General features: G+C 37.9%; 1 protein-coding gene across 2 annotated transcripts in view; it reads left to right on the forward strand.

Annotated features, from left to right (window-relative positions):
* Nucleotides 1-13,305, forward strand: part of LOC109113421 (protein FAM110B-like) — a 31,590-nt gene extending 18,285 nt beyond the window's left edge. The window contains exons 2-3 of one of the 2 annotated variants that reach the window (XM_042772520.1): nt 3,879-3,973; nt 11,637-13,305. In XM_042772520.1, coding sequence (XP_042628454.1) covers nt 11,963-13,156 — 1,194 coding nt within the window. In that variant the 5' untranslated portion in view covers nt 3,879-3,973; nt 11,637-11,962 and the 3' untranslated portion in view covers nt 13,157-13,305. The remainder of the gene's footprint in view (nt 1-3,878; nt 3,974-11,636) is intronic. The other variant, XM_042772510.1, reaches the window with a different exon arrangement.
* The last annotated feature ends 755 nt before the right edge of the window (nt 13,306-14,060 follow it).

Genomic DNA, 14,060 nt, shown 5'->3' on the forward strand with positions numbered 1-14,060 from the left:
AATGTTTTTATTAAGATGACCATATATTTTTAAGAGGACAATATGCAGAGAATTTTTTTTAAATGTAATTATAATATTAATATATATATATATATATATATATATATATATATATATATATATATATATATTATATATATATATATTTGTTTTTTGTTTTTTTTTATTACAACTAACCATATAACCATTCATAATTATCTGATAGCAAATTAAATGGGTTTATTGGCTTATAAAGGATGGAGAAACTGTTCACCATATATTATGTTGTAGATGAAAAAAGCTGTGCATTCAAACAAACTAATGTATTTTTCAGCATATTCCTTGGTCAGCATAAATGCGACATGCCATTACCCTCAAACCATGAATGATTGACTCCCGAGAGCAAGAAACCACTAAAATGTAAGATTTCAAAACAAAAATGATTGTTATTATTGTTGTTGTTGCTGTTGTTTTCTTTACTGAAGCTCATGATATTAATAATTTTGTACCGTTGGGTCTACATATTTGTTAAACAACACTGTTTTGGGTTGCCATATGATGTCCAAAATAAAATCATCTAACACCAAAAAACAAAACAGTTAACAGCCACTGATGTAAATTCTCCCTGCTGTAGCTTGTTCACTCATTAAAACTGGAGCTTTGAGAGATGCGTGCTGGTTCTGCTGCTGGTGGCAGAACGGCATGATGGGAGTGCCATCAAAGATAAATAACATCCAAGGTGAAGAGTTTGAGTTTATGTGTGTGCATGAAAGAGACACACTGAACATAAATAGCACTTGCATTCAGCAGTATAATGGTATTCTCGCATCTGGCTGATGTTTGATGTCTAGAGTTTTGGCTTCACTGATGTCTACAGACTGTTTCAGGGATGTTACTATGATCGTTTGTTAGATCTGTGTTCTTATTTCACACCATTTCGTTCTGTGTTGTTCTTTAGTATCATGCTGAAGTGGAATAAGTGTGTTGTGGTAAGTGAAGTTGACACTGTTGGCTGTAGATTTGGGAACTGACTCACATGCTGTTGTGATTCATGGCTCAGGACTCGTTTGGAATGATAATGCAGGCTTTGGTGTTTGCTCACAGATAAATGAAGCTGTGAAAGTCGGCGGTTGGCTCTGTTAGGAGTGCTGTCTGAACGGAATGCCAAATGTCCACGTGAAAAGCGAGGGCTGTCTCTGTGCTTGAGTAGTATCTCAACCAGCTTTCAGCGGGATTTATGTTCTGCTATATTAGAAGTTTCTGAACATGGTCACCCTTAAACCTAGAATGCTTGACTGAAAAAGAACCTACATGAATGCATTAATGGTGTCAAAAGGACTACTGTTGGATTTAGTTGTTTTCTTCTTGTTATTTATTTACTTTATTTACTCTTTTACTAATGTATATATTTACATAAACTAAATTATTATATTTAAAAATATTTATTTATTTTCTGTTTTATTTAATAATTAATAACAATAATTTAATAAAAATAATAGTTATTATTTAATTGAATAATAAATCATATACATTATTTTTTACAATATAAAATAATCATGTAATATGAATTATTTTTAATATCATGCAATAATAATACTTTATTATATTATTATTATTATTATTATTATTATTTAAATATAATAATTATGTAATTTAAGTATTAAATAATTTATATAAATAAATATTTTACTTATTTGCTCATTTAAATAATAAAAACATGTTTAAAATATGTTTTTATTTATATATTTTATTTAATTTAATTTATATATATTATTGCTCTTTTGTTGGTTTGATTGCTTCTGTTGTCCTCATTTGTAAGTCACTTTGGATAAAAGCGTCTGCTAAATGACTAAATGTAAATGCATATATAAACAAGTATTTGCAGTTTGCGTAATAATAAAGTACATTTATTTAGATAAATATTTTAAATAAGTAGGTAGGCCTATATATTTGTTGTAAGAAAGTACATAAAGGTTGCTAAATATTTGCTTATCACCAAGGAGTCTTCTCATACCAAAACCAGGTGCACCTTCTCGCACACTGCCAGTAGAGATCTTGCATTCTAGTACATCCTGTGAGAAACCTACCCCTATCATGCATCTGCACCTGTGCCAGTGAGGCAAATCCTCCATCTCACACCCAGGAAATATAGAGAGCCATTGGTCATCCACTTAATTGTTTCTGTAAGCTTCTCAAAGTAGATGCCTTGCATTCTGTTGATGGATCTGTAAGTCTCATAGTCATATCTCAAAGTGCGTGCAATGTATGGAGGAATAAGCTGACTGTAAATGTGAGTTTTTTAATCACACGAACTGTGCCCTATGATGAATGTTGTAGGGAGGGATGATGATAAATATGCCTGTGTGTCTTGATAAGTCTGAGAAAAAAAAATATTTTGTGGAAAAACTAAACAAAATGGAGCATTAATAAAGTGATTCTGAATTTGTAAATCTTGAGTTTTGCTGTTAGGTCACAATGCTGAATGAGGTAATAATATGGTTAATGCTTCATGAAAGTGCTGCTGAGCCCTGAGCAGCGAGTTTGAACCGGGGTTTTCTCATTACACAAATGTCCGTGTTGTCGGGAGGAACTTCCCTATAAAATGACAAACTGTAGCCCTGTGAGCCTGTGAAGTTCCAACATCTGCTGCTTTCTGTAGTGTCATGATGATTCATTAGCACAGTATAAGGGAAGGAACACACAAACACTCCTCACTCACTCTCCACTGCTAATACTAGCAGCAGGCTGCACTGCTCAGCATTACCAGATTTAAAATGCCCTTTAACCCCACATACACTACTTTGGTCATCTTTGAAAAATGATGCCACAGATGCTAGACATTAATAATGAATAAGGTTAAAAAAGGGCATCTTTCTGTCTTTCTCTTTTTTCATTTTCAACAAACTGTTGATTTGAAAACCTCAAGAGGTCACACAGTTGTTTTTACTGTATGTAGTTTGGCATTTTTGCAAATGTTTATAGAATTTAGGGACATGTGATGCTTGATTTGTGTAACTTTAAAATTAAGGTAAAAAAACATTGTATCCCAAAATATGCTGGCAATAAGTTTGAAAATATTGTAATAATTGATGACCTATGACTTCTATTTAAAATTTAATGAATATTATATATATAATGATATTTTTTTTTATATATGTATATTTTTTTATGTATAGGTGAATATATGTAAGATTTTTATATTATTTAAAAATTATTTATTATTATTTAGAAATATATTGAATGGTAATTAAATATTTTCTATTAACAATTTAAAATGTAATACAAAATAATTTTAAAATGATAATTAAAAAAAATAGTTTGTTCTTTTTTTATAATTTGGGTAATAGTTGAGCTTGATGAACACAGTGAATATAGAACTGTATTCAAAAGGAACTACACATTGTATTTGCAATTGCAAATTGTTTCCATTTTCTTTTCCGTTTATGTAACATGTCTGACATATTTTCAATGGAAACGCAAAGTCCATTTTCAATTGCATTTCCAATGTCTTACAAGTTATGATTCTGTCATTTCGGAAAGCAATAGAAAATCACTCATTTGCTATTTCACTTTCTCCGCGTCCTGCTCCAACCCTCACAAAATTCAAATGAAATCGCAATCCCCTTTGCACTTGAATTTCCAATGCCAATCACAGTCAGCTGTCAATCAGTCTTGAGGGTGGGGTTTATTGATATCTATCAAAAAATGAAAACTCCTAGTCCTCATGTCTTAGAATTCCTATTTGCATAAAAGCTTTAGCTTTAAAGCTTTAAAAACCATTATTATTTGCATGAACTAACATTTTTTCTTATCATGGTAATAAAACAATTAAAAAAAACATTCACTGTTTACCTTGATTTGTGATGGCAGCATCTTACCTGCTGTTTTGTCTTGCCCAGGCATCACCCCCACTGATAACCTGCAGCAGCTGGAGGACAAGGTCAGCTCAGACAGCAGCTCGGAGCCTGTTAAAACCTGAGCCACACACAGGTTTGTATGTATTTTTTTTGTTTTACTAAAAAATTGACTAACTTTGTTTTTATCCATTATAACTTACAGAGTACTAGCTGCAAAGACAATACTTAAAACAACAGCAAACCCTCTGTTTATAAACCAACGAACATTTCATATGAATCCGCAGTACTGGGGGCAGAGAGTCTTTTTTCCTTTCCTAAGTCCTTTTAGTGTGTTGTGTTTGTTATTGTGTGCATTAGCAGATGTTCCTTCACAGAAAAACACGAGTTACTTGAGGGAGCAGCTTATAGTGCAGAATAAGTTTTTCCCATGTCATTTCCGCTTAAGCTTATGGGGTGTACAAGCCGACACATTCCCTTTGATCATTCCCAACCCTTCAGAAGTGCAGATCTCAGTACGGTCATCTGGGTAAAGGCAATGATGAAGTCAAGGTGTTCCAGACTCAGTAACAAGCCATTAAAATGTAATCGCATTATGATTGGGATGCATTCCTCATTTAATCACACTACCTTAGTTTCAGGACCTGAATCATGTTAATATATATGCTGACTGAGACGGTAAAGTGATCCAATCCACAGCTTCAGGATCACTAGCCAACTAAAGCCATCCTCAGTTCTTCGTCACTGCTGTCCTCTCATTGCTCCTCGAGTAGCACTAATGGGATTATATCACCCGTATCCAGGATGGATAAAGCATTAACTTCACGAGAGCTCAGGTTTTGTTCATTGAGGACACCATCCATTTTTTAATTGATGAGTCTACTGTTGGTTCCTCAAAGTGTATGGTGATTGTCATTATTTATTCACTATTCTAAGAGTGATCAAAGCCCCTAAGCTTTGGGAGTGATGAGCGCAAGAGTAAGGTCATGAGTGATGAGATTTGTTCCATGAGCTTTAGTACAGGATAATCTGGGTCATGGCTTGGCACTAAAGGAACCTCGGTCTGGGTTAATGTCCCTAAGATCCGTTTACACCAACTAGATTAACATTGTTCTCATGAACTCACAGTTAGGTATTGAACAACTAAGCTTTGCTAGAACATTTATATTCTCTCAGGATGTTTCGGATTGTTTTTACACCCCTGCTTTTGTATGTACACTGCTTTTTAAAAACTTGCTGTTTGTTTCTAATCAGAATATTTGTTGATGCTTGTTTCTAATCAGAAAAATATCAACTATATGATTTTAATCATGTTACTGAATCTAAAGAGATTCCACTTAACTTTTATTCTTCTTAATGTGAATTCATGTAGCCAGGGTCCAAAATGAACACTTTCCAATCATCAAATGCTTTTTTTGTTAGCATGACCTTTGAAAGTGGTTTAAAGGGCATTCCTAGAGGGTGTCCCATAGGGAAGAGAGCACATTTAAATGTGCTAAAAACCGAAGTTGCTCTCTGAAGAATACAGACAAACGTGCTTGTGCTTTGAAAAGCTCACCTGCAGTCTTACTTGGGCCATAGAAGGCCAAATTCTGCACCTCCTCAGAATAGATGCACTGTTTCTACCTGTGCCTGCCAGGTGTCCCCCGACAAGGCACAGTACATCCTGTGTGTGGTCTGGATGTCAGAATGATGCCTTTTAATAGGTTCGCTATTTACCTTAGGCTTTATTTTCAGAGCCTTTCCTCTATCACAGAGCACAAATATCCTTGAAAACGCTGTGGGCCCTTCAGTGCCAGCATCACATATAAAATTAAAGTGTTTAAGAAAAATATGTCTTCAAGTCAGGATGTTTTGGCACAGGCAATGTCTGATGGTGATGGTGAACTGGAAGTGATGCCAGAGACTGATTTGTGGCTCTTGATGTGTGATGCATATTGACATTTCTTCCGAACATCAGTCTTTGAGTTTTAGGGTTTTTTGGGATGTCTGGTATTTTTCTTGTGCTCTTTAAACGCTGGCCTTTCAATTTAAAGGGATACTCCACCCCAAAATTACAATTTTCAAGGTCAAGGTCCAGAAAAGTATTTTTGTTTTACTCTCGTACAAAAAGTATTCTCATCGCTTCATAACGTTACGGTTGAATCACTGATGGCAGATGGACTATTCTGATGATACTTTTCATACTTTTCTGGAACTTGACACTGTAACTTACTTGACAGTCTATATGACAGTCACAAGCCTCCCGGTTTTCATTCAAAATATCTTAAATTGTGTTCCGAAGACGAACAAAGCTTTTTATGGGTTTGGAACGACATGGGGGTAAAGTGATTAATGACAAAATGTTCATTTTGGGGTGGAGTATCACTTTAAGCTTATATTTGTTTTTGCAGAATGGTAGACTCTAAAGGCCTGACAAAATTGAATGTTTGGCACAAAAATTCAGTCCAATTCTTTCGTGTGATTTGCCTCTTCAGACCAATGTGTAAAAAATGGAATGGAAAACCAGAAATTCCCCTTAACCACGGTTTCCCTGGTACACAAAGCATTGTGTAACTGTCAGTTTCTGACACCTGCTTGTCACGGAGAACAAAGAAGTCCAATTGGATTTGGATTGTTTCTCTATAATGTGTCCTTATAGTCAAGCTGTTGTGCCGTGCTGGTCTTTAGCTTCTATACATCATATTATTTATTATTATGTAACAAGGGCTCAGGCACATTCACGCACACACCTGCTGTGAGGTTAGTCCCATGTCTGGATGAGTGACAGGAGGAAAGAGCCAATGAGCTGCTCTGCCCTGAGGGACGGAGCTCATCTGCTGGCTCCATGAGTCACTAGTCCAGCCCGCTGCACACAGCACACAACCAGCTCTAATGTCACAGCCTCGTGCTGCTGCTGCTGCTGCTGCTGCTGCTGCTGGTGTGAGCAGATAACAGATGGACACTAGAATCTGTTGCTTATATAGCAGTTTATCAGCACACTGACACTCTCAATATTACTGCTCGTTCTTTCTAGCTCTGTGCCATCATGGCTAGCTGTGATGTAATCTTATGAAACTATTGCGAACACATAAATATACAGTCAGGTCCAAATGTCTTGCTTCCATTACAGTCAAGATGCTCTCCAGATAATCTCAAATCAACTTCCTTTGCATATGTGCTTTTATGACAATGATTAAGATTTTTTAGAAGGATATTTAAAAGGATACTTAAGATATTTTTATAAACAATAATTATTTATAAAAAAAAGTTTTTATTTTATATACAATATTATTTTACATGTAAAAATATTAATTAAACAATAATATGTATTATTTACAAATAATGTTAACAAATAATTTTGTACATGTTTGTTTTTAGAATTGAGATACACTACTGTGCAAAAGGCTTAGGCCATTAGTATTTTCACCAAAAAAGGTTTTACGTCAGTTATTTCTATCTTTTGCTGTAGTGTGTCAGTCAGAAATATCAATTTATTTTTCCAAACATCCCATTTACCATTGATTGTAATAATACAGTGAAACTTTTGTATGCACAAGGAGTCTGACAACAGCCATTGCTCCACACAGAGATCTGATCTCCCCGTCATCCCCTTCATCATGTCTGGGATGACGTGAGGAAAAAAAAAAAACTAGAGTTGCACTGATAGCAATTTTCTTGGCCAATTCAAGTTTCAGATTTTCTTTGTAAGCGTGACCTGCCGATACCGATTTTTGCCGATTTTGAAGGCAAACACAAACAAAAATCTACTTTTTTTTAAACATTACAATTCCCCTAATCTGGACTAAATTACAGATGTTCTCTCACTTAAACAACTGGTCCCTGGCCGGTCAATCGGTTCAGAAAAAAACGGAGACAGGCTAAATCCAGAAGAACTGTTGCAAAGCCTCCAAGATGCTTGAAGAAACCTACCTGCAAATCTGCAGTACTGTGAAAAGTTTTAGGCATTTGTGTACAAATGCTGTAAATTTGGAATGTTTTCAAAAATAATCTTATAAATGTAATATTTTATTTATCAATTTACTTTTATTAACTAAATTAAATCAACATTTGTTGTGACCACCCTTTGCGTTTACAACAGCTAGGTACATTTGCATGTAGTTTTTCAGGTAGCTTTACAGGCAGGTTTCTTGAAGCGTCTTGAAGACCTTGCCACAGTTCTTCTGGATTTAATCTGTCTCAGTTTTTTTCTGTTTTCATGTAATCCCATACAGACTAAATGATGGTGAGATCAGATGTGTGAGGAGCACCAGCTGCTGTCAGACTCCTTGTGCACACAAATGTCTCACTGGATTAAAAAAAAAAAAAAAAATAATATATATATATATATATATATATATATTATAATATATATATATATATATATATATATATATATATATATATATATATATATAATATTATTACAATGAATGGCAAAAGGGATATTTAGAAAGATAGAGATAACTAAATTTAAAACTTTAAAAAAATTTTTTTGGTGAAAATACTAGTGGCCTAAGACTTTTACACAGTAGTGTTTTTATTATATATTTTTAATTAAAAATGCATTTGTTTTGACACCACAGGCAAAGCAGGTTTAATAAAAACCAGTTTTGCTGTGAAGCAGGATCATACTGTAGCTCTCCTCTCAAGAGAAATGTTACTAGAGGACGAGCCTTTAGGCAAATGTGATAAAAGGATTTTAGCTGAAACCTAATCTCTTCTCTTTGTTTTATACACGACTTTGTAACACGATACACCCAATGGGACATTAGTGCTTAATATCATCTCAGACTTGATAAACGCAACAGACCTGTGTGAATCTAGAAGTAACGTACAGTAATGTGGACATTTATATTGTTGTAAGTCATGTGGCATCAAAGCAGCATTTTTTTTTTTTGTCAGTTTCTGTTTAAACTGCCTAAGAACTGTTCGCGTGATCATCATGTGTTTGGAGGAAAAAAAAGAAAAGAAAAGAAGTTTGGCCTCTCAGACAACAAGCTGGATTTAATGGCGGTATTGCTACATCGCCAAATGACTCAGCTGATGTGGCATATTTTCTGTGTGTGTTTCTGTGATTTTATGACCCGAGGCACACTGGAATATGGCTTAAATGGTCATCATACAGTATAACACTAATACAGCTGAGAGCACATTCCTAAGACGGGAAATGCACTTGTTTATGTGCTTTATGGTATGCTAGCTGTACATAGGAAATTGTGAAAACCTCATGAAATGACAAGCAATTTTCTGACATATATATATGGTAATGAAATGTTCATGTGTGTAGTTAATGCATTTAACTAGTGTTAACAAATTGAACCTTATTGTCAAGCCTTTATCACTTAAAGCCACAGAACTCATTGTGGTCTTTGTACACACTGGAGTATACGCATGAGGGGTATGTTTCTCATAAGCACAGGATCACATACAGAGGTCTCCATATGTAAGAAGGCCTGCATGAGTTACTGATCCTGGAGCAAGTCATTCTAATATCCATTTTACAAATCGCTGTTTAATTTCAGCAGGCCAACTCGCAGGTTTGGTGCGATGAGGTAAAGTGTTATTCTTACATGGACGATAAGGGTGAGCGGGTGCGTTGAGAAAGCTGTGGGGATTGTCTTTGGCTCTGATAATTCAGAAGGGCTTTGGAGGGAGATGAAATGATGTGAGATGGCTGTTGGCTGGAGTCCCACAGATGGACTTACTCTGTTTTGGGGGAAGGGGCTACAGCATTCAGCACAGGGGATTAAAGGAGACAGGGTTTTTTTTTTTTTTCTCTGTGGGGGCGTTTAGGGAGATCGTTACAATTATTACTCTCTGCATGACCCGCGTTTTAGACTCCTCTGTGTTCTGTAATTATGTTTAAAGAGAAAGGCCCATTGCCATTATGCTGTTTAGGCTCATAATCACTGACCCCTTGCTGAAATGTATAAACAGTCATTGTTGAAAGCGTTATTAAAGAACTGAAAACAGAGTTTTCATTACAGTCTTTTCATATTATGTCCCAGGTGAAATCCCAAGTATATTATTTGCTGTATATCCTTGTTTTTGCCCTGCCAATGTTCTGCAAATGGGAAAATGGGTTAGTTTAGAGTAGAATTTCTTAAGATTACTAGATTACAGTGTGTTTATGATATCACTCTCTGACTGTCACATATAATTCACATGCATATTCTAGTAGAATTTTTATTTTTGTATGTGTTTTTCTGTGTTTGTGTTTGTTCACCTGCAATATTCTGTCTTAAACGCGAGTTAAGTTTTATTAATCTGTGGCATGCTGTCAATTGCCACTAAATATAAATGTGCCTTAATTTTTCCAAAAATGCATACAGAATGTACAGTATATACATATTGTATTTTTGCTCTTAGACTTCCATTATAATCATGTAACCTTCAGTGTGATTTGTGAAGTTTAACTTAAGCAGAATTGTCCTTTTTAAAGCCTAATACTTTTATTATTTTTAATATTTTTTTAATACTAATATTTTGTCTAATACTTCCTCCTTTGACATTTCTAAGTCTTTGAAAAGCTTCTGTCTATCCCAAAAGAGACTCTCGGGATGTTTTAAGTGCTTGGGCGGAAAAAATGAATGCTTTCAGGTCCAGTGAGGTTCACTTGCTAATGGGGGTTTTTGTGATTTAAATTTTCTTCAGAGCTGATTGCTATACAACAATAAAATCCCTAGTGAGCTTGTAATCACTGGATTTGAATGGCTTGAGGTTGGGATGTACAAAAATGAGGAAGAACTGAGTGTAATACCTCAGATATTGGTCTCATTGTAAGATGATGTTTCACACAGGTTTGACGTTAGCTATACCTTGTCATCATTATAACATTCTGTACGGCCTGACAAAAAATATGACTGGATTTTTTAAATAATAGACCATTTACAGTCGAGCTATATAAGCAAGAAAGGGTAAACTTTTTGATCTAAATACCTTAGGCTTCTGATGGGCCTGAGCACAAAGGAGAGACCTCATATTTGCTGCCTCAGTAAAGGCTGTGCTGATGTTTATTTCTTTTTCTCATCTCTGCAGCCCTTAGATAGAATCAGAGGTTTGTCCCAAACTGACTGTTGTGCCATAAAATGCTTTGTCATAGCAATTTCCAGAACTATTGTGGCCAGCACCAACACTCTTGTCCAAGAACCTCTGTAGTTACTTTTATTTATGAGACCAGAAGAGTTTTCCACCATTTTGTGTTTCCTCCTCTCCTCAATGTTTTTTTTTGTCCCTCTGCAAACAACCTCTGGGTTTTGGCAGGAACATGAGCCCTGATCATACGTCTGTATTTCTCTGGCTGCAAAAAGAAAACTTGCACACTCACACAAAATTTGCTGAATCAATGTTTCTTTGCATTTGCATGAGAATAATAAGCCTATTTTCACTTATATGAGAATATATCAATATAATTTTGATATGAAATGATTATAAGAAATAAATAAGAAAGATAGCTAATCAAATTCTCTTTTTTTTTTATTGGATGTTTATACAGATGAATGACAGTCAAATTCTCTTTTATAAAGTATTTTCTTATGTGTATAACTGATAGTTTAATTTTAGTTATAAGTATTTTAATATGAGGATCTAGCCTACATAAATATTCCTAGATTAAAGTACAAGTTTGTCTCACCTACACTCACCACCACCACCACCTAAATTATATTAATTCCACTGATACTGAGGTGTGCATGTGTTTCTATTAGTTGTTTTTTAGTGCTTCATCGGCCAACAGCACGCCAGAGTCATAGCTCTTCCTGTTGTTGCTAGGAATGTGATGTCACCTGCTCCCTTAACAGGGTTGGTCCTTGTGTGTTTCAGATTCTCAGCCTTGGCCAGGAACAAAGGAGCAGCAACAAGGCTTTTCCCCACAATCCTCTAGTGCTCCCTCCCAGCTGGCCGAGCCTGACGGGTGTGCTGACACTAACTGGATCTGAGTGCTCTCTTTTTCCACCGTGCAGGGTCTGGCTGTGTGGAGGAAGTGGGGGCTAATTAATGAGCTGTGAGTATGAGGCCTCACTGCTGACAGCCAGTGGAGACAGGATTAATAGTCCGGTCATCTGGCTTGATGTGCGTGCCTCCAGGCTGCCCCTTGACGAGAGTCCACTGCGGAATCCACCACGGCGGCCGCCGAGAGACCAGCAGAGATGCCCACCGAGACTCTACAGGCAGATAGCAAGCCCGCCGGTCAGGGTGGGGCCTTTGCCTCCGCTGTCCCACTCCGCATCCTCAACAAGGGGCCTGACTATTTCCGCCGGCAGACCGAGCCCAACCCAAAGAGGTTGAGCGCCGTGGAGCGGCTCGAGGCCGACAAGGCTAAGTACGTGAAGAGCCAGGAGGTCATCAACGCTAAGCAGGAACCCATAAAGCCACAGGTACTGGCCAAGCCCCCTGTCTGCCCACTTCCCGTCAAGAGAAGTGGCGGTGTGGGATGTGGCTTGAAAGCCTCCAACAATAATGCCAAGTCGGACACCTGCGCAACCACCACCAAACGGGAGAATCTCAACCTGGAGATCCTGAAGAACATCTTGAACAGCTCCTCCTCATCCGAGGGGCCCATCAAGGGGACGTCGCACAAAGTTGGGGCACGTAGCTGGGCGCCGCATCGCTCATCTGAGCTGTTGGAACCTGGATGTCGTTCCTTTGCTGACTCGCTCAAGGTACCACCTACCACGCAAGGTCGACACAGTCCACAGGGAGGCAACTTGAACCTGAGTCGCAGGCTGCTGGAGGAGAGGTCGTGCGAGGCTGATGGCGAGCGTTCGCCACTGCACGCCTCCCTCAGCTCCTCAGACATTCGGCGCATGTGCAATGGGAAGCCACTGAGAGCGGCCCGCAGCAGCAGCTCTTCCGCACCACCACTGCCGCCCAAGCCTAGCGCCAAGGCCTTGGCTGCATGTGACAATGCTCCCTGCTCCTCTGAAAGAGAGACACTATCTAGCACTGCTACAGAGCTGGAGTTGGGCAGTTCTGTGGCCCGCAGGCCCTCTCTTCATCGCTCCAAGTCAGACCTGAGTGACCGCTATGCTCGGGCTGGTGCAGACGTGGAGCGCTTCTTCAACTATTGTGGGCTAGATCCAGAGGAGCTGGAGAGCGTAGGTGTGGAAAGCTTCACCCGAGCGAACTCTGACATTGTGTCGCTCAACTTCCGTAGTGCCAGCATGATCAGCTCAGACTGTGAGCAGTCACGGCATAGCAACGATGACCTGACCGATGAAGAAGACGATGCTGGGGAGCGTGTTCCCTATGGAATTTCTGCCGTTGAACGGAATGCCCGGGTCATTAAGTGGCTCTACAGCATCAAGCAGGCACGGGACTCTCAGAAAGTCTCCCATGTCTAAAAGAGGGAACCCCAGCTTGGTGTGGACTTGATACCTGCTTTTTTTTGTCTTTGAAATCTCGAAAGATTACATGGGAAAGCATTTTGAGTTGACGGCGCTTTTTAGTCACTTTTTGCATTCAGTGTTTGCTGTCTTCTGAATCTGCAGAATTCCTTAGAAACTCGGCCTCTTTGTGGCCTCAAGGTAAAGCAGCTTATGTAGAAGCCTCTTTAAAGATGGTTGCGTCAATGCCATCTCTGTGCAGAGAACAACTCATATTTCCTTTTTTCTTTTGTTCTTTCTGCCTCTGTCTGTCAGATGTTTTGATGCCAGCACCTTTCAGGTGCTTCTTATTTCACTTGGGCGCACTGAGCCAGGAAGCCATATCGGTATGAATGCAGAGCTGCAGTGTGTTTAGACTTCTTTTGATCCTCTCTTTCTGTCAGTTTTTTTACTGGTTCTTATGATGGATACGATATGTATGTACATAAACCTCTGTGAATAGACGCAGCAGAAGCATGTTTTAGTCTGTTCTCGAGATCTCACCCGCCTGACTTCTCTCGGTCAGCCTTGCACTGGTCATATTGTTCCAGCAGTATCATGACACCATTCAGCTTCATGTGGTTTGTTTTCACTTTGTCTGTCATCCATAATGTTCCTGTTTGGCGGGTTGATTATTTTTGTGGTACTATTGTTTCGAAAGGTGTAAATGCTGTAAGAATATGTATATAATTTTCAGAGTTGTCGGAAAAGCATTGTGTGATGACGAGTATGCCATGTTTCTCCATAGCTCCTTGTCTGTTTGTTCCCAGAGCTAAAGGCTTTTTTGTTTTTTGTCTATGTGGGATTCTGTATGACACTGTTGTTGCAATGACGTATATGTTCGGTATATAGAAGTTTGAGCTGTTACTTAAAAATGTCATCA

This window comes from Cyprinus carpio, chromosome A2, assembly GCF_018340385.1.
Source record: "Cyprinus carpio isolate SPL01 chromosome A2, ASM1834038v1, whole genome shotgun sequence".
Lineage (NCBI taxonomy): Eukaryota > Metazoa > Chordata > Actinopteri > Cypriniformes > Cyprinidae > Cyprinus > Cyprinus carpio.